General features: G+C 45.0%; 2 protein-coding genes across 11 annotated transcripts in view; both read left to right on the top strand.

Annotated features, from left to right (window-relative positions):
- LOC134017786 (protein NLRC3-like) overlaps positions 1-19163 on the top strand; it is a 168620-nt gene extending 149457 nt beyond the window's left edge. For 5 of the 10 annotated variants that reach the window (XM_062457801.1, XM_062457799.1, XM_062457798.1 and 2 more), the window contains 4 exons: positions 27-194; positions 10451-10624; positions 12735-12790; positions 15822-18404. In XM_062457801.1, coding sequence (XP_062313785.1) covers positions 27-194; positions 10451-10624; positions 12735-12790; positions 15822-16354 — 931 coding nt within the window. In that variant the 3' untranslated portion in view covers positions 16355-18404. Of the gene's footprint in view, positions 1-26; positions 195-10450; positions 10625-12734; positions 12791-15821 lie in introns of all 10 variants that reach the window. The other 5 variants (XM_062457805.1, XM_062457806.1, XM_062457802.1 and 2 more) reach the window with 3 other exon arrangements.
- Positions 1-20623, top strand: part of LOC134017788 (NACHT, LRR and PYD domains-containing protein 12-like) — a 162496-nt gene that overhangs the window by 16806 nt on the left and 125067 nt on the right. The gene's annotated exons all lie outside the window — the stretch shown is intronic.

The raw sequence follows: 20623 nt of genomic DNA, 5'->3' as shown, positions 1-20623 counted from the left end.
TCTCATGTTCTCCTTATGTCATGTAGGCTGAATGACTGTAACCTCTCAGAACGGTGTTGTGAAGCGCTGGCCTCAGCTCTCCCCTCCTCAGATCTGACAGAGCTGGACTTGAGTAACAACAACCTGGGGGATTCAGGCATGAAGCTGCTCTCTGCTGGACTGGGGAATCCACTCTGCAAGCTGGAGACACTGAGGTCTGTATTCATGTTCAACATGACATAACCAGGAGACAGTGTTGTAGTCAAGATCACCTAAACCGAGACCAAGGTGTATCGAGACCGAGACAAGACCAAGACTTTGAGGGGTCGGGAAAGGGTCAAGACTAAGACCAAGACTGGGCTATACCGAGTCAAGTCCAAGACCAAGTCAGGGCGATACCGGGTCAAGACCAGACCACTCAAAACACACAAGCAGTAGGGTTTGACTCGGTAAAAAGTTAAATTTGATCTGTAACTGTGTATTTGAACTAAAAATTAGCACTCTCAAAGTATTGCAGTGTGCTTATGGCCAGGCAATGCATTATATTTAATGCATTAGTTTTTTTCTTTTCTTAGAGGCGGATTAGTGCTCTGCTTTCACATCTCTCTCTCACTCAAGTGAAGGAGCGCGGTACCACAGCGTTTAACTTAGTTTTATTAAGTCGGGAGAGGTATGCAGCTGACATGAGTTAACGTTGAGGTAGCATAACTTTATATTCATCATTAGCTACATAGCTTTAGGTGGCCTGGCTCGTTATCACAAACACAATCTGCCAAGCAACTTAAACAAAATTTTACATGCCGGTAAAGGTTTTATGTAGGCCTAGTCCCAGCCTCATCAGTGAGCGTCTCTTTGCATAATTACACAAGGTGTGTTTTCTTTTGGACGTTATTGTAAACTATTTGTGGTTCAGGTCTGCATACCTGTTCAACATGACACAACAACAGTTATAATCACACCACACACTGAATCACACACTGGTCGTAAGTTTGTGGTCTATTAAAGGTACAAGGGGGACGGACAAAGAATATTCAGAGCAGGCTAGGTTTGTCATCCACAAGGCAGAGTCATTCAGGTACAGGGCAGCAGGCAGACTCGAAGTCAGGCCAGGCAGGATGTAAGGACCAGGGGAACTAAGAGGCAGAAAAGACTAAAGGAGGTAGAGAAAAACATGCTGGTACTGTAGGCTTGACAAACAAGAAGAACTGACCCCAAACAGAAAACACAGGATAAATGAGGGTAGGAAGGAAGATGGGAGACACAGTGGACGGAAACGTCTCCACCCCCTCCACTGTGTCTTTGTGGTTGTTGTGATGTTAATTATTTTATACATTTTACAAATGTTGGGGTCACTAGGAAAAGTAAGACATTTGAAGTTGGGTAAAAAAAAAAACTATTTGGGGGTTTTCTCTGCTGTTAAATATAATAGCAGTCATGTTTGACCCTTATGACAACACAAGGTGTAGAGTCTTTTACCAACTCCTACATTAGGCCAATGAGGTGGGACCAGGGAAGCACTTGCTTGGACGCGTGTTCTGCGTGCCAATAATCAATGTCCACAATATGTCTGCATTTCTGTGCTGACGGCCTGCTCACGGTAGCACCAGCAATACAGTCCATTTCATTTAATTTTTGGATTAGTTCCATTCATTTTCTTTTGCACACAAATCAAACAATGACACACAAACCTGACACGGTGAAAAGCTGTATGCTTTTCCACCTAGCCACACACCTGTGTATCCCTGGCTGTTAATTACCTATATGCCTTCCCAAAGACAATGCTCCACCCAGTGCTCAAACATAAAACTGCCCATTTATTAGCATCACCAATGTGGTATATAAATAAAACAAAACAAAGTTGTATAATGGCTCCAACACAAGGGTTAAGATATACTATTCCTCATATTATTGTACAGTAGTGGTAATAATACTAAGCTCAACTATAATAAGTCAACAGCTTAACATATGGTTCCCAGTAATATAAAATAATACTAAAAGGGGTGAACATTTTCAAAATTTCATTTTCAATCAGATAAATCCATAATCATACCCATCGTCATCGTTTCAACAGTATGGTGTCAATTTCCACGTCAGTCCCTATGGTTGGCGCCTCTTCCACTGCATGAAGGGTTTCGGATTATGAATAGCAAGAAGTGTGCTTGGTGTATAATACTACTCTGTAACTGGCTATTTTTACTTCAGAGGATGGTCCATTTACATGTATTCTTTCAGATCCATTGTGGTGGTATACAGAGCCAAAATGATGAAAATTGTGTCAATGTCCAAATATTTATGGACCTAACTGTAAATCAGTTACAACTAACAAATCTTTAAGTGCTGGTGTACTTTTGGAACAAGTGCGTCTTTAGCCTTTTCTTGAAGGTGGGGAGACAGTCAGTGTCTCTGATGGAGGTGAGGAGGTGATTCCCCCATTGGGAGGCCAGACAGGAGAAGAGCTTGGGTTGGGAGCGGGTGCTCTTGAGAGGTGGGGCCACCAGACGGTTGTCAGAAGAAGACCGTAGGTGGCGGCGGGTAGGGGTGTAAGGCTGGAGGAGAGACTGGATGTAGGCAGGCGCAGTCCCGTTCACCGCTCGGAAGGTCAGTACCAGGGTCTTGAATCTGATGCGGGCCGTGATGGGTAGCCAGTGGAGGGAGATGAAGAGCGGGGTGACATGGGAGCGTCTGGGTAGGTTGATGGTAGCATTCCATCTGAGATGCAGGGATAGTATACTGGCCCACGATTTCTGTCGGTATTGCACCTTGCGTATGCGTACATTTAAGGGCCAGGGACACGTGCACAAAGTACGCACCAAGCGAACGCAGGATACGTGCTGCAGCCATTCAGCATGTGTACACGTACATAGCGGAAAGTATATTTCGGCCTTAAGTGTCAGGTGCAACGCTGCTCTTTAGGAAGTTGAACACACTTGTATTGGTCATTTGCACAGATCACTAAAGATAATATTGGCCATTATCCTTGAGGTTGGTTTTGCTACATGTAACATAGCATTAAAGCAAAAAGAGAACAGAATGCAGACAATAATGTAACAACTTTAAACTACACTGCTCAAAATAATTAAAGGAACAGTTTTTTATCAGGGTATGGCATGATTTAACTTATCTGATAATGATCTGGTCAGTGAAGGATTCAAAATCTTTGTGTCTATTCCAATATGTAATGATGGTATCCAATGACACAAATCTGTGTTCTAGAAGTCGTCTGGAGTCGCAGAGGTCCGATAATATCAGCTTTAATGCAGCAATTGGAAATCAACAAGTACAGAGCTCTGGGGTTGTCTACGTTTCCCTACCCGCAACAGAGTTTGGGCTGGTTCACGAAGTCCAACTGGCTATCTTTCCCTGCCCCAGCATATAATATACAATGCAATTGAAAACACAAGTATCAAAAAAGGGTTGAGCTTGTTCTCTCGTGCGTCAGGGAGTTGTTCTTGCCTCCGCGTCCCACCTCCTCGGGTGCCATCTCCACCCAGATTCAAGGTTGTTTCTGAAAATGAAGAGATAGAGACACAGAGAACAGCCTGCTTCCCACACTCAGTGAGACCCTATGTTTAAGCCCGAGCACACTTCTAAGTTTCATAAGACATAACTTTAATAAGCACAATACATAACTTTAAGACATGCATCCTTCTTAAATCCTGTTGTTATATTCACTCGTGCACAGTGCCCGTGATGCATTCAGTGATTAAAATGCCACACATATTAATAACTGGGATTATAGTTAGTGCCGTGCCTGATAAGCAGCTGGTGATCACAGTTCTAGAATATGTGTTGTAATGTATTATACATTCTTTAATCCCTCTTTTGATCTCTGAAAACACCAGAGATCAATCAACATAGCCCGGACCAACCACCGCCTTCTCGTCCTGGTCAGCCAGCCCCAGCAACGGCATTTGGAACCCCTTCGTCGGGTTCTCCTCAGCCGAGACAATGATCCTGTTACACAGGGACCTGATACATGGGATACAGCAACAATCATGTTGATATTGATATAGCACACTCTTAAGTAAAATAGCGGAAACCTTCTTAGTCCAGTACAATTCTAGTGTGGTCAAGCAGTATCACTCTTGACCTAGTCGTAACCCTCTTGTCCGGACTCTCACATTCGTAGCAATAGCAAACGGTTCACTGCCCCTCCTGGCCCTTCTCCACCAACTCCTGGAACGTATGACTGGATTCCGGAGCAGCACAACACATGCTCCAGTGGTACCACGTACTTCCTTTCCCCAGCACCCTTAGGGCGTGCAAGGTTCTCTCGATGACCTTGAATGGTCCTGTCCATAAATGTACAACAGGCTTCCCCGAACATCTGATGATGTATTGGGGCAGGTGGGACAGGGTCTTCAAGGGGGAGGGGGGGGGCAGACCACTCATAGGTCTGATGAGGCATAGGGGCAGATGGGGCAGGGTCTCCAGGGGAATGGGGCCTTAGAACAGGGGTTAGGTAATCAGACCCGCCGGTCTGACTCGTCCTGAAGCAGAAAAGAGTTACAGTCCCCGCATCACCTTATCTCCCATGATCAAGCAGTAACTGAGTCAAATGAGATGCGAACAGTAAGGTGTGACAACAAACCCAAATTTAAAAAATATCCCATTACCGATTACACAATGTTGACATACAAATCAACAATAATGATGAGACTATGCAGCGTTATGGCCAAGTGGTGTGGACACACTGGACACAGTGGGAAAACCCTAATGATGTTATAGGGGAAAACCCACCGTCACTCCAGAGTGGACATTCGACATCCATGTATCCACGGCAGACCTGGACATGCTCACAGGCCCCCTTCACCACATACATACAACTTTAGCCAAGCTTTTAGAATTGTAATAAAATAAAATAAATTCGAAACAAATAGAAAAAACAGAAATTAGACAGGATATTTTAAAGTCTTCATAAGATCCCTCCTTTCATTGATAACTTTAATCAATACCCAATCTCCTCGTTTGACTCCTCCACTCTTTGGTTTACTGCTTCACCTGGAACAGAATTTAGCAGAAGACATCTCTTTTCTAGTTAGCATTTTTTATAAAATTGGTTAACCATTTGATTTGCCTCTTCATCATGCTATGTGAAAGGTTTAAGTTGTGGTATTACATATGATCTCCAATAAATCAATTCAAATGGTGTTATGCATCTGGTATAGGACTGGGAAAGACTTCAATTCACATAGTAAACATACTGTATCTATAATTACCAGGCAGTATTTTCCCTTCAGTTTTCTTATTGTTGAGCAAACACATGTAACAGCATCTAATAACGAGCCCCCATATTCAACTCCTATTAGTCATGCCCAGAAATGACAATCTGTTTCTTTGTTCCCTTCTTTAGAAAATCAACTGTTAGTCTAATTTCTTTCACTCCAAAAAACCTTTTCTGTCTGTTAAAACAGTTAAGTTTAAGACCAATATTGTTTTAGATTCTCTATTTTACCAAATCACACCTCTTTTTATCAAAGATATGATAAAAGCAATTTTCATTATGCCAAACCAGAATCCGTATGCTTCTTAAATGAAATATAGACCAAAAAATGTTCTTAATGTAGCTATTAGCCAAACATTTTTCCCAAATATATTTTCTATAAAAGGTCAGATAGGTAGAACTTCATAACTCGTTTTGCTGCAGTTCAAAACGAGCCAATTAGCTCAAACCATCATAACCACAATTTATCAGACTTGATGAGTGTTCCCAAATTATTTCAGAACTGAATGTTATAATAACCCTCTTCATGCACTAATACCATTCATTAATACAACATTATCACAGCCTAACTGTTTATCCCAAACAGTATGCCAGGCTCTGATAAAACTCTCAAATAAAACTTAAAACCAAATTACAATTAAACTCCAAATAAAAGTACATTTAGTTATGTTCTCTTTCTCATTTTTAACCACATTATATCTAATATCTTTATAAAAACTCTTAAAAACCCTAGATTTTACTATTTTGACTTAAAATGTTATCCCATATACCATCAAAGTATATTCAAAGTTTCCTCTTCAAAACATCAGTGTTTAAACCAATCATCTCTTCACATCCACAAAACTTTCTTGTTTTATTTCATAACCTTCCATGATCCTCTCTAAACCAATCCTTTATGTAACTTTCCAATTGCTTCCTCACAATTTTTCACATACATTTCCTCAAACCATTCTTTGACCAACACAGCTGTTTAGCGTTTACCGTCTATTCACTTAATTTTGCTCTAGTATAACTCTTCCAATTGTATTAGAACCAATTTATAAACCAGGGGTATACCCTCTGGGATCACCTTTGTAAGATCTCAAAGTAACTGGACTCTTTTAGCCCCCACCTTTCTCCAACTCTCCTCGGGATTTCTGTAACTTCTTGGTCAAAGAAAAAAGCAAGAGATTGATAAAAGTGAGTGATCTCACAATTTGACAACGTGTTAGATTTTGCACTGAAGGCAATTATGGTCCTTGGAGGACACCTAGTGGATCTTTTTATATATATATATATATTTTTTTTAAAGAACGACAGATCTGTTTAAAATACCATTCAACTCAACCCGACTCCACACAAATATTACTTTTTCACATCAATTCAATTCTGTAACCCTCTTGTACCGGAGAGGACAAAGAAAAGACACACCACACTCCTCTCTTTTTATTAAACTCAATCTGACTCCACACAAATAGACAGTGTTCAGGGACTCTAACCCTTGGAGAGGACTCTAACCTCCCTCTGGACAAAGACAACGAGTTTAGGGACTCTAACCCCTGGAGAGGACTCTAACCTCCCCTTGGACAAAGACAACGAGTTTAGGGACTCTAACCCCTGGAGAGGACTCTAACCTCCCCTTGGACAAAGACAACGAGTTCAGGGACTCTAACCCTTGGAGAGGACTCTAACCTCCCCTTGGACAAAGACAAAACACAAAAACGGTTGATTTCCCACCACTGTTGGTTTGACTAGGTACGATGAAACATAGTAATCGTCTAAATTTGGTTCTCAGTTCCGAATAGCAGTACTTTGAATTAACAGGTGTCTGCTTACCTTTTTTTTATGTTGAGGCGCCTCTGACGATTACGTCTGCCTCCTCGTACCGGTGTACGGGTCTCTCTCCCGATCTGTCGGTCGGGCCGGAACCCTCTGGACTCCCTCTTTTCAGCGTCGGGGTCACCATTTGAAGGATTCAAAATCTATGTGTCTATTCCAATATGTAATGATGGTATTCAATGACACAAATCTGTGTTCTAGAAAGAGTGGTCTGGAGTCGCAGAGGTCCGATAATATCAGCTTTAATGCAGCAGTTGGAAATCAACAAGTACAGAGCTCTGGGGTTGTCTACGTTTCCCTACCCGCAACAGAGTTTGGGCTGGTTCACGAAGTCCAACTGGCTATCTGTCCCTCCCCAGCATATATTTATACAGTGCAATTGAAACACAAGTATTAAAAAAGGGTTGAGCTTGTTCTCTCGTGCATCAGGGAGTTGTTCTTGCCTACGCGTCCCACCTGCTCGGGTGCCGTCTCCACCCGGTTTCAAGGTTGTTTCTGAAAATGAAGAGATAGAGACACAAAGAACAGCCTGCTTCCCACACCCAGTGTGAGACCCAATGTTTAAGCCTGAGCACACTTCTAAGTTCATAACTTTAATAAGCACAATGCATAACTTTAATAAGCACAATATATTCTTTAATATATATATATATATATATATATTTAGCAAGATAAAAAATGTTGAAATACAGAAAGACATAGGCATGATGGTGTTGACGATTAACCGTTTGTTCCAACACCGTTATCCACGAACAGCATTCGAATATAGCAGTTCCTCTTCTCTCAGGACGGAAGGCAGAGCCAACAGGCAGTTATGTTGCTCTTTTGGAGCAGCATATGGTTATCTAATGACCTAACAGAATTAAATAAATACTGATAAGCATTCTTTTATTTTAAAATATATACATGTATTGGGTAGCTAAGTTTTTTTTGCATATATTTGGTTAATTTCACTTCCATTTAATTCCCCTTTCATTTTTCAGAAGAAATTGCTGTTATTTCACTATGATAATATTGTCCAATAGCATGACGTGTTTGCATGCTCTGTCACGTGATCTCTCTGGATCAGTTAGCCGTGTTGCTAAAAAGAACGACATTAACTAATGGCGTCGGAACCAGCGATGTATATCTGCTCATAAAATTCAAAGATAAGAAAAATGTAGCTAACATCTGAAAGTTTAAGTCAACAAAACATGACTTTCCAGTCCAGAACAAAAGTATTTCAGTTTTTTTTTACTGTAATTTAGAAGAAGTTTACCTCAGGATTACCACAGGATATTTGCGGTGTATAAACCAGGACATTTTGTAGCTAGCTAATAAAGAGCGACTGAGGTGGGATATTCTTGAGTTGGAATCCAACTCAGTGGAACAAGTTCGCCAGGTAGGCTGATATTTCACCGTTTTATATGTAAAATGACATTTTAGGTGACTGAGGCAGGGTAGGGGGAACGGGAGGTAGTTACAAATATCTAGCTAGGAAGAGGCAGCAGGAGAGGGCTTTGCCGTTTAGTTGTTTATTATTCATAAGACCTCATTGGCGTAATGCAGGAACGTTTGTATTCTGACTGCACGACTTTCAAACAGACGATATTGTTGTAATATTTTAGCATTCAGTCGAACAACCCCATTATATTAGCCGTTTCCCAATATGGCTTTTATAGCATCAATAAAGCGTGCTTGATGCTGCCAGTACACACTCTCCCTGCGCGTTGAACTTCAGAGTTTCCATCTACGTCAATCAAACCAGCGCAGGTGACGACAATGTCCCTTGATTGGGGATAGCGGCCAGGTTTTGTGGAATACAAAAAACCTTTTTCAGTTTGAAGCTCAAGTTCCAATAAAAGGGCAAGTTCTCGCTTAATGTTTCTAGTTTTCCAATACGTCTATATCGTTGCCATTATACACAGGTAGTTTAGGAGTGATCTTATGCTGACACAATGTATCAGATTTTCCAGTCCTTATTTGCCGTTTAGTTGTTATTTATTATGCATAGTTGTAAAATGTAGATTGACATACCAGGTTTCCCAATGTCATCGGTGGTCTGTGCACTGTGGTCTGTTCTCTGGTATGGTGAGAACTGTGTCCCTTCCCTCTACCTGTGCCCCTTCCTGTCACCTGTGTCCCTAAATATAGAACCCTGTGCCTCCAATGACTGCCACCCAGTGTCCAAAATATTCTGACAGTTCTATCTAACCAAAATAATATGACATGTCAATAAGAAACACAAATGGCTCCTACAGTTAGGAAAGTGGAAGATAGATGCTGTCTATTCTGCCGGAAAGCTAAAGGAGAACTACAGCTTAACTACAGTTTAAACAAGAACTCACACAGGGAGACTTATTAGTTGATTTGGTCACTACCTCCGTATACAGAGGAATGGCCATTTTTATTTATTTTTGTGTACGTCTATTAATTGTAAAGTGGTATGTTCACGTCAACCAAGAGGCCAGTCATGATGTGTCGTTTGTGAACGATTCCTTCATTTTGAACGAATCTTTAGAATGACTGGGGAGTAACGAGTCGTCTCAGTGAGTGATTCGTTCATCTTCTCGTGGCAGCGCATAGGGACTGTTGCATTGGCTCAGTAGAGGAAACAGGATTCGTTCACCTCATTCACGTTCACGTGACTGCTAGGTTTAGCATAGAAGACGTGAATGATTCGAGTGATAATTACAGGTTTTGTTATTTTTGCTTTACTTACAGTTCAGTGCAGTAATTGTTTGCTGTGATAATTAAATACCAGTGTGATAATAAGTGACCATTTCAAATCATGCAAACTGTCATGATGTATTGTATTTAATGGGGGAGTTTTTGTGGAAATATTATCTGGCACACAAATGTGCAATTCCTTTCCCTATAGCCTACTCTAATTTATCTTGGCTGGTTTAGATGCACTAATATTTCTTCCTTTGGAATATGATAACTGTTTAAAATAGTGGAAATATTGAACAAGCAAACTTGCTTGTTCTTTATCCTCGATTCTCTATGATCATCCCAACATTCCCAATACAAAAACCATGTTGTACAAATATATAGAATTGTCTGTCACATGGCTCTTCTTTCATTGGCTCCCTTGCATAGATCCTGCACGCGTGCGTGCGTGCATATGTCTTAAAGTGGCCCTGCTTAGGCTAACTTACGTGAAATGCTCAGATAAGATAAGGATCTTCCTGTTTACCTAAGCCTTTACCTTGCCTATAGTTCACCTGGGGGGTTGGCCTCTCTACACAAATGGAATGCTGAACACTATCATTCTTATACAGGATAAAGAGTTACATCTTCAACTTTTCTGATATTGGATTACGTGGGTCACTCTGTCTAATGAGGGGAGGTGCAGCTATGACAGTACCTGCCAAATGAACCCCTCTGTGCTGACTCACTCTGGAGGCCCAGATGGATTCTGTCACAATATTGATCCTCTTTCTACAGGCTGTCAGGCTGTCTGGTCACAGAGGAAGGCTGTGCTTCTCTGGCCTCAGCTCTGAGGTCCAACCCCTTCCACCTGAGGGAACTGGACCTGAGCTACAATCATCCAGGAGAAAAAGGATTGAAGCTGCTCTCTGCTGGACTGGAGGATCCACACTGCAGACTGGAGAAACTCAAGTAAGGAGATGTTTGTTTTTTATATACCTCTTTAGGTAATGTCGCTTAACACTGAATATATCTAATTACGTTAATAGGCCTTGCATTTCTTGATGTTACAATTAAAACTGCATGTTTACTCTACAATCTACAATATGGTTGTAGCCACAATCATAATTGTATTTCCAGAAAGCGGGTTTAGTGAAAACTGAGTTTTTAAACCCTGAGATGAGGGAAACTCTGGGTTTTTAGCTCCAGAAAGAGAGGTCACTAAAACCAGATGTTGTAAAATGTAGCTCAGCTCAAACCTAGGTCCTAGTGTCGGTTTGAAGTGAATGTAGCTAGGGACTTCAACAAGAAAATAAAATGGAATCAATTTGAGCGCAAAATAGTTTTTGAGCTTCATATAATATAAACATTATGTTGGACTCATATTGTTATATTTGCCGAATGTTTTTAACTACAAATATTATTATATTTACTCAGTTTTGGACTCCTTTGTGCAGAGAATGATGATACTAAGGCCCAATCCCAATGTCCCCCCTAAACCCTAAGCCCTGAACCCTCACACACTTACTTGACGTCACCTAGTAAGTGATTGAGTGCAAGAGGCTACAAGAGCTCAAAATGCTATAAATTGGAATGGTTCAGCACTTTGCGGCATTATAGGTAAAATAGTAATGTTGTTGGATCAAATCTGATGAAAGCATATTTGGAATTTATCATCAAAGGACAACCTACACACTAGGGCTGCACGATTATGACCAAAATGATAAGCACGATTATTTTGATCAACATTGAGATCACGATTAATTATCATGATTATTTGTTGATTTTAACCAAAACAACTTTTTTTGTCACGTAGGCTAATTATACCATGCAGTTCGTCAGTGATGAAGTAAGCAAACAGCGCTTGATCGGCCATGACTGACGTCAACGCAGCAAACCAGGAAGCAGGAATGTCCGACTTTACGCAGCCGTTTATAACTCTTCCCCGACTGCAAGCAGCAACTCTCTCTGGTCGTTTCACGCAGCCGATGTCGAACGCACCTATGGTTTACGGAGCGCTAGATTGGCTTTGCCAAAAGAATGCCGCATTTTAAATATCGCTCCATCACGCGAATTTGATCGTGGGAAGCCAAAATCGTGATCGGGATTAAAATTGTATTAATTGTGCAGCCCTACTACACCCAGTTCTGGCTATATTAACCGTCAGTGAGCTTTGTGTTTAAACTTTCTGATGTTAACTGTTATTTCTAACTTCTATTTCTGTTTACGTCAGGGTTGGTTGCTCCTTCCATGCTTGTTTGTTTACTGTTCTTCGTCTTTCTTGTATGAAGAGGGTTAGCCAGGATCTTTTTCTCTCTTCCAGGCTTCCCCCGGTAACCCTCGTGTTTCACGTCACTACGCTGTGAATTGTGGGCAAGTCTGCAAAAATGCAGACTTACGGGTGCATAAAATGTGTTCGAAAGAGCCCTCACGAACTTGACAATTTGACAGTGGGACAGCCCTAAGCCCTCACAGACTTAGTGAGAACGTGCCTCAAAGTCTGTGAGTCTGTGAGGGTGGACATTGGGATTGGGCCTAACCGTTCGTAAACTCCAGATTGATTGTCCTGTTGTCTCTGAGGGAAAAAGCTGTTTGACCCGTGCATTGATTCAGAGCGTGCACGGAGAGAGGGGCTTATTCACAGACGTGTCTGTTGTAGTGAGAGAGAGAGAACGCGAGCGGGGCAAGAAGGGGCTGAGCGAATCAGTATGCTGCGTGCAGCTCTACTATTAAATATTTTTAATAGTAATATTTTTCTGAAAATGTCTTCATACTCGGCTGCACACATGAGAATTTCTAATTCTCTGGATAAGAGCGTCTGCTAAATGACTAAATGTAATTCCAGTGAATTAGAAATGAACTAACTCAGATCAGCTGTTCTAGAAGCGATAACTCTGAGCTTCCCATCTCAGGGTTCATCAAGTCAGAGTTCAGGGTTAGGCTCAGAGTTTGTAAAACCTGCTTTCTGGAATACACCTCTGATGATAAGAGAGAAACAACATGTTTACTTAGAAAGTCAGTTGCTAAGTCACTTATCAACAGGTGAAGTGTATTTTCATCATTCCTCTGCTTATCCCTACAGTGTGGATCATGGTGGAGAGTGCTGGATCAAACCTGGCCTTTTGAAGGCCTGGAGACGTGAGTATTGACTGCTACTTGGTTCTAGTACACAAGGTCATACAAGGGACAATACCATTAGTGACTTGGACACTGTCAAAAATGGACACACACACACACTGTAAACACACACTTTTAGAAGCAGTAATTTAACACAATTACCCACATCAATACTGTGTGTACGTCTGTGTGTGCTATGTCCCCTTCCTTCTCCCCTCCTCCCCTCTTCCTCTCCTCCCCTCTTCCTCTCCTTCCCTCTTCCCCTCCTCTGCTCTCCTCCCCTCTTCCCCTCCTCCCTCTTCCTCTCCTCCCCTCTTCCGCTCCTCTGCTCTCCTTTCCTCTTCCCCTCCTCCCTCTTCCTCTCCTCCCCTCTTCCCTCTACTCTCCTCCCCTCTTCCCCTCCTCTGCTCTCCTCTCCTCCCCTCTTCCCTCTGATCTCCTCTTCCCCTCTTCCTCTCCTCCCTTCCTCCCCTCTTCCCTTCTTCCCCTCCCTCTCCTCCCCTCTTCCCCTCCTCCCTCTGCTCTCCTCCCCTCTTCCCCTCCTCTCCTCCCCTCTTCCCTTCTTCCAAACCTCCCCTCTTCCCCTCCTCCCTCTTCTCTCCTCTTCCCCTCTTCCTCTCTTCCCCTCCTCCCTCTTCTCCTCTTCCTCTCCTCCCCTCGTCCCCTCCTCCCCTCTTCCCTTCTTTCCCTCCCTCTCTTCCCCTCCTCCCTCTCCTCTCCTCCCCTCTTCCCCTCTTCCCTCTTCATCTCCTCCCCTCTTCCCTCTACTCTCCTCCCCTCTTCCCCTCCTCTACTCTCCTCCCCTCTTCCCCTCCTCTGCTCTCCTCCCCTCTTCCCCTCCTCTGCTCTCCTCCCCTCTTCCCCTCCTCTGCTCTCCTCTTCCCCTCCTCCCTCTTCCCCTCCTCCCCTCTTCCCTCTGCTCTCCTCTTCCCCTCCTCCCTCTTCCTCTCCTCCCCTCTTCCCCTCCTCCCTCTGCTCTCCTCCCCTCTTCCCCTCCTCCCCTCCTCTCCTCCCCTCTTCCCTTCTTCCCCTCTTCCCCTCCTCCCTCTTCTCTCCTCTTCCCCTCTTCCTCTCCTCCCCTCTTCCCTTCTTCCCCTCCTCCCCTCTTCCCCTCCTCCCTCTTCTCTCCTCTTCCCCTCTTCCTCTCTTCCCCTCCTCCCTCTCCTCCCCTCTTCCCCTCCTCCCTCTTCTCCTCTTCCTCTCCTCCCCTCCTCCCCTCTTCCCTTCTTTCCCTCCCTCTCTTCCCCTCCTCCCTCTCCTCTCCTCTTCCCCTCCTCCCTCTTCCTCTCCTCCCCTCTTCCCTCTACTCTCCTCCCCTCTTCCCCTCCTCTACTCTCCTCCCCTCTTCCCCTCCTCTGCTCTCCTCTTCCCCTCCTCCCTCTTCCTCTCCTCCCCTCTTCCCTCTGCTCTCCTCTTCCCCTCCTCCCTCTTCCTCTCCTCCCTTCCTCCCCTCTTCCCTTCTTCCCCTCCCTCTCCTCCCCTCTTCCCCTCCTCCCTCTGCTCTCCTCCCCTCTTCCCCTCCTCTCCTCCCCTCTTCCCCTCTTCCTCTCCTCCCCTCTTCCCTTCTTCCCCTCCTCCCTCTTCCTTTCCTCCCCTCTTCCCTTCTTCCCCTCCTCCCTCTCCTCTCCTCTTCCCCTCCTCCCTCTTCCTCTCCTCCCCTCTTCCCTCTACTCTCCTCCCCTCTTCCCCTCCTCTACTCTCCTCCCCTCTTCCCCTCCTCTGCTCTCCTCTTCCCCTCCTCCCTCTTCCTCTCCTCCCCTCTTCCCTCTGCTCTCCTCTTCCCCTCCTCCCTCTTCCTCTCCTCCCTTCCTCCCCTCTTCCCTTCTTCCCCTCCCTCTCCTCCCCTCTTCCCCTCCTCCCTCTGCTCTCCTCCCCTCTTCCCCTCCTCTCCTCCCCTCTTCCCCTCTTCCTCTCCTCCCCTCTTCCCTTCTTCCCCTCCTCCCTCTTCCTTTCCTCCCCTCTTCCCTTCTTCCCCTCCTCCCTCTTCTCTCCTCTTCCCCTCTTCCTCTCCTCCCTTCCTCCCCTCTTCCCTTCTTCCCCTCCCTCTCCTCCCCTCTTCCCCTCCTCCCTCTGCTCTCCTCCCCTCTTCCTCTCCTCCCCTCCTCCCCTCCTCTCCTCCCCTCTTCCTCTCCTCCCCTTCTTCCCCTCCTCCCCTCCTCTCCTCCCTTCTTCCCCTCTTCCTCTCCTCCCCTCTTCCCTTCTTCCCCTCCTCCCTCTTCTCCCCTCTTCCCCTCTTCCTCTCCTCCCTTCCTCCCCTCTTCCCTTCTTCCCCTCCCTCTCCTCCCTTCCTCCCCTCTTCCCTTCTTCCCCTCCCTCTCCTCCCTTCTTCCCCTCCTCCCCTCTTCCCCTCCTCCCTCTTCTCCTCTTCCTCTCCTCCCCTCCTCCCCTTCTCCCTCTCCTCTCCTCCCCTCGTCCCCTCCTCTCCTCCCTTCTTCCCCTCCTCCCCTCTTCCCCTTCTTCCTCTCCTCCCCTCTTCCCCTCTTTCCTCTCCTCCCCTCTTCCCTTCTCCCCCTCCTCCCTCTCCTCCCCTCTTACCTCTCCTCCCCTCGTCCCTTCTTCCCCTCCTCCCTCTCCTCCCCTCTTCCCCTCCTCCCTCTTCCCCTCTTCCTTTCCTCCCCTATTCCCTTCTTCCTCTCCTCCCCTCTTCCCCTCCTCCCTCTTCTCTCCTCCCCTCCTCCCCTTCTCCCTCTCCTCTTCCCCTCCTCCCTCTTCCCCTCTTCCTCTCCTCCCCTCTTCCCTTCTTCCCTCTGCTCTCCTCCCCTCCCTAGAAAGATGGAGTGATGGGGGCTTATCAGGGGTAAGGAGATGAGGGATGATAGAAAGAGGGATTTGGAGGGAGAGAGGTAGCATGTGAGGGATGGAGAACAGAATGAGAGAATGAAAGGAAGAGAGTGAGAGTGGAAGAGAGAGAGAGGGAGGGACAGACAGCAGGGTAGAGAGGATGGAACAGAAAGAGAGAGAGAGAATGAAAGGGGGAGGGCAGGAAGAGGGAGACATTCTAATGTGAATGATGATGATCAGTAATATATTGTGTCTTGGTCTCCCCCGTCAGATGCCTGTGAGCTCACACTGGACCCAAACACAGCACACAGAGAACTCTCTCTGTCTGAGGAGAACAGAAAGGTGACGAGGAGAGAGGAGCAGCCGTATCCTGATCACCCAGAGAGATTTGAGGACTGGGAACAGGTGCTGTGTAGAGAGGGTCTGTCTGGGCGCTGTTACTGGGAGGCAGAGTGGAGTGGAGGAGTGGTTCATATAGCAGTGACATATAAAGGAATCAGCAGGAGAGGAAGGGGTGCTGACTGTAGGCTTGGAGACAATAACAAGTCCTGGAGTCTGGTCTGTGATGATAACAGTTACTCTGCCTGGCACAATAATAAGAGAACTGCCATACCTGCCCCCCCCTCCAGCTCCCACAGAGTAGGAGTGTATCTGGACTGGCCGGCCGGCACTCTGTCCTTCTACACAGTCTCTTCTGACACACTGACCCACCTGCACACATTCCACAGCACATTCACTGAGCCCCTCTATCCTGGGTTCTGTGTTTGGCATGACTCCTCAGTGTCCCTGTGTCAGGTAGAATAGCCCACACACACTCTCACACACTGTGCTCACATAGATGTCATTGAAGATTGAACTGTATACAGTTGGAATTGATATCCCAGAGTGTTTGTAAATATTGCTGTGTGTAGAATGTTTGTTTTGTTTTAACCTTTAGATGTAAATATTACTGATATTAAATATTATTAATATCTCTAAATATTACCGACGCTTCCACCAGAGTGAGTTATTTTTCCAAAACGGAAGCTAGCTAGCTTTAGTTAGCTTCCGTTACCTAGCAACCTAGCATAATACTCGTAGCAATGCTACTACCTGCTAGTGTTACTTGTTAGCCTCCTAATTGTACATTTTGAAGCCGTACTACAGCGTTTGTCATGTCGTTTTTGTCTGTCGAAAAATAGTCGGTTGGAATGTTCAGAATCACACGTGTGACGTTACTCTGTGGGGCTTTCTCTCTCTCTCTCTCTCTCTCTCTCTCTCTCTCTCTCATCCTGTTTGGGCATGTTATCAGTATTATGGAAAAATTCTAGTGGCACTGTGTAGATTTGAATAGTCAAGAGATGGCGGTTTCAATAACTTTATTTTGCTTGTACAAATTAAGAATTAACAAAGTACTTTGTGATCAGTCATAACGAAGGAGGTGCTAGCCACAGGTCGTTCGCAAGAGTGATGAAGAACAACCCTAAAACCCTGCCTTATATAAACTTTAGATCAAATGGTTCTTCTGATGGTCAATCCATCAATGTAGCAAACTCTGTGATTGGTCAGCACTGCTCAGTGACAGTTTGACTCCATACCAAGTGTCCCACAGTTCTTTGATGTGGCATCTCTCCCCAAACCAGTAGATAGTAAAACCACAGGAGTTCACCAGTCAAATGGTCAACTGTCCTTTGTGTGGACATCTTCAAACAAGTATTTAATTAACACCACCCATGCAACAGGAAGGGTCAGAGCAGCTTGATCAGTTCATCTCTTAAACTGCTCCCTCAGGTCACAATACAGTTGAATCCACATTGTCTCCAGACCAGCCGTCTCATCCTCCCCAGGTGTCATAAACTGCAAATGGCATCTCTACCAAATGGAGTTGATTCAACATTCGTTGTATCAAGCTTCTTAACCAACTTTAAACTTCTCTTAAAACACTGTATTGTAAATTTCCACCACATCAGTTATCAGTGTCGAGGGAGGAGACAGACTATGATATTTGACAACAACACTATGTCATTAAGGGTTTAAAGAATATTATATTTCTATATCCTATTTAGACTACTTTGATTCTCTATAGACTGGGGAGCTAGTGCTAACAGCTTTTAGAGTTTGCCAAAAAACATCTAAAAGAGCCTGTACAGTTCTGGAACAACATCCTATGGACAGATGAGACCAAGATCAACTTGTACCAGAATGATGGGAAGAGAAGAGTATGGAGAAGGGAAGGAACTGCTCATGATCCAAAGCATACCACCTCATCAGTGAAGCATGGTGGAGGTAGTGTTATGGCGTGGGCATGTATGGCTGCCAATGGAACTGGTTCCCTTGTATTTATCGATGATGTGACTGCTGACAAAAGCAGTAGGATGAATTCTGAAGTGTTTCTGGAAATATTATCTGCTCAGATTCAGCCAAATGCTTCAGAACTCATAGGACGGCGCTTCACAGTGCAGATGGACAATGACCCGAAGCATACTGCGAAAGCAACCAAAGAGTTTTTTAAGGCAAAGAAGTGGAATGTTCTGCAATGGCCAAGTCAATCACCTGACCTAAATCCAATTGAGCATGCATTTCACTTGCTGAAGGGAAAATGCCCCAAGAACAAGCAGGAACTGAAGACAGTTGCAGTAGAGGCCTGGCAGAGCATCACCAGGGACGAAACCCAGCGTCTGGTGATGTCTATGGGTTCCAGACTTCAGGCTGTCATTGACTGCAAAGGATTTGCAACCAAGTATTAAAAGTGACAATTAGATTTATGATTATGTTAGTTTGTCCAATTATTTTTGGTCCCTTAAAAAGGGGGGGGGGCACATATAAAATGTGTGTTGTAATTCCTACACCGTTCACCTGATTTGGATGTAAATACCCTGAAATTAAAGCTGAAAGTCTGCACTTAAAGCACATCTTGATTGTTTCATTTCAAATCCATTGTGGTTGTATACAGAGCCAAAATGATGAAAATTGTGTCAATGTCCAAATATTTATGGACCTAACTGTATATTTGTACAACATGGTTTTTTGTATTGGGAATGTTGGGATGATCATAGAGAATCGAGGATAAAGAACCAGCAAGTTTGCTTGTTCAATATTTCCACTATTTTAAACAGTTATCATATTCCAAAGGAAGAAATATTAGTGCATCTAAACCAGCCAAGATAAATTAGAGTAGGCTATAGGGAAAGGAATTGCACATTTGTGTGCAAGATAATATTTCCACAAAAACTCCCCCATTAAATACAATACATCATGACAGTTTGCATGATTTGAAATGGTCACTTATTATCACACTGGTATTTAATTATCACAGCAAACAATTACTGCACTGAACTGTAAGTAAAGCAAAAATAACAAAACCTGTAATTATCACTCGAATCATTCACGTCTTCTATGCTAAACCTAGCAGTCACGTGAACGTGAATGAGGTGAACGAATCCTTTCTGTTTCCTCTACTGAGCCAATGCAACAGTCCCTATGCGCTGCCACGAGAAGATGAACGAATCACTCACTGAGACGACTCGTTACTCCCCAGTCATTCTAAAGATTTGTTCAAAATGAAGGAATCGTTCACAAACGACACATCACAACTGGCCTCTTGGTTGACGTGAACATACCACTTTACAATTAATAGACGTACACAAACATAAATAAAAATGGCCATTCCTCTGTATACGGAGGTAGTGACCAAATCAACTAATAAGTCTCCCTGTGTGAGTTCTTGTTTAAACTGTAGTTAAGCTGTAGTTCTCCTTTAGCTTTCCGGCAGAATAGACAGCATCTATCTTCCACTTTCCTAACTGTAGGAGCCATTTGTGTTTCTTATTGACGTGTCATATTATTTTGGTTAGATAGAACTGTCAGAATATTTTGGACACTGGGTGGCAGTCATTGGAGGCACAGGGTTCTATATTTAGGGACACAGGTGACAGGAAGGGGCACAGGTAGAGGGAAGGGACACAGCACTCGATAGGAGATATGGTCGGGACAGACATCCTGAGCTCATTCTTTCGGCATTGGGTCGTAGGGAAAGACTACCGGGGGAGTCGCTTAGATCGTTGGCTAACGAGATCGAAAGTTTGACCCGGCGGGCTTATGGTCATATGACACCGGCCGTGCAGGACAAGCTAGCACGCGACCGCTTCGTCCTAGCTTTGGCTCCTCCGGAGCTGCGAGCACAGACTCAGCTGGCGAGACCACGTTCGCTGCAGGAGGCGTTCGAAGTGGCAAGACGGAACAAAATAATCTGGGGAGAGTCTGTCGGGAAGGGAGCAAGGGACTCAGCGGTGGTCAGAGCGGCGGGATCATGCACAGAGAGCGAAGAACGACAGAGGTGGGCAGCCAAAGTGACAGAGCTAATCCGTGCAGTCTCTGTAAATGCTCCTCAACAGCCCAGCGAGCCCCGCCGTCGGCGCTCTGGCCCTCTAGTCTGCTGGGGGTGCGGCCAGCCTGGTCATCTACTCCGTGACTGCTCTGTTGTCCACAACTCGGGAAACGGGAAAGGGTCCGTGCCGAAGGGGCAGGGCGGACTCTAGACATGCCCCCAGGTAACGGAGAGCAAAAGGACCAGCAGCGGGTAAACTCTATACCTACTGATATTGTGGTGGTGGGGCGCACAACAGCTGGGGACTTTTGCCACGTTCCGGTGATGGTGGAAGGGACTGCATGTACAGCATTGGTGGACACGGGGTCAACTGTGACAATTGTACGGCCAGACATTGTTCCTAATAAATTGTCATGGGAGCCCACAGTGGTCCAACTGCGAACAGTTACAGGTGAGACTGCTCCAATGCTGGGGAAGAAGATTATGACATTGACTGTGGGGGGTAGAACAGTGAAACACTTAGTGTGGGTGGCAAGTGTTCAGGACCCCTGTATACTGGGCCTGGACTTCCTCAGAGACACTGGCTGCCAATTAAACCTAGGCACAGGCACTATGAGCTTTGGAGGTGGGCCCGATGTTACAATGTCCACACCTGAAACACTGCTTAGTGGTGGGGGCTGCCGGTCAGCATCCTCTGTAGAGTCAGGAGGGGAGATGGGGAAGCAGGTCCCCGCCACATGCACCCATCAGCTGTCTCCAGTGACGCC

Source organism: Osmerus eperlanus, chromosome 3, assembly GCF_963692335.1.
Source record: "Osmerus eperlanus chromosome 3, fOsmEpe2.1, whole genome shotgun sequence".
NCBI lineage: Eukaryota > Metazoa > Chordata > Actinopteri > Osmeriformes > Osmeridae > Osmerus > Osmerus eperlanus.
The sequence above is the reverse complement of the archived record's forward strand: the minus strand, read 5'-3'. Positions and strand labels throughout refer to the sequence as shown.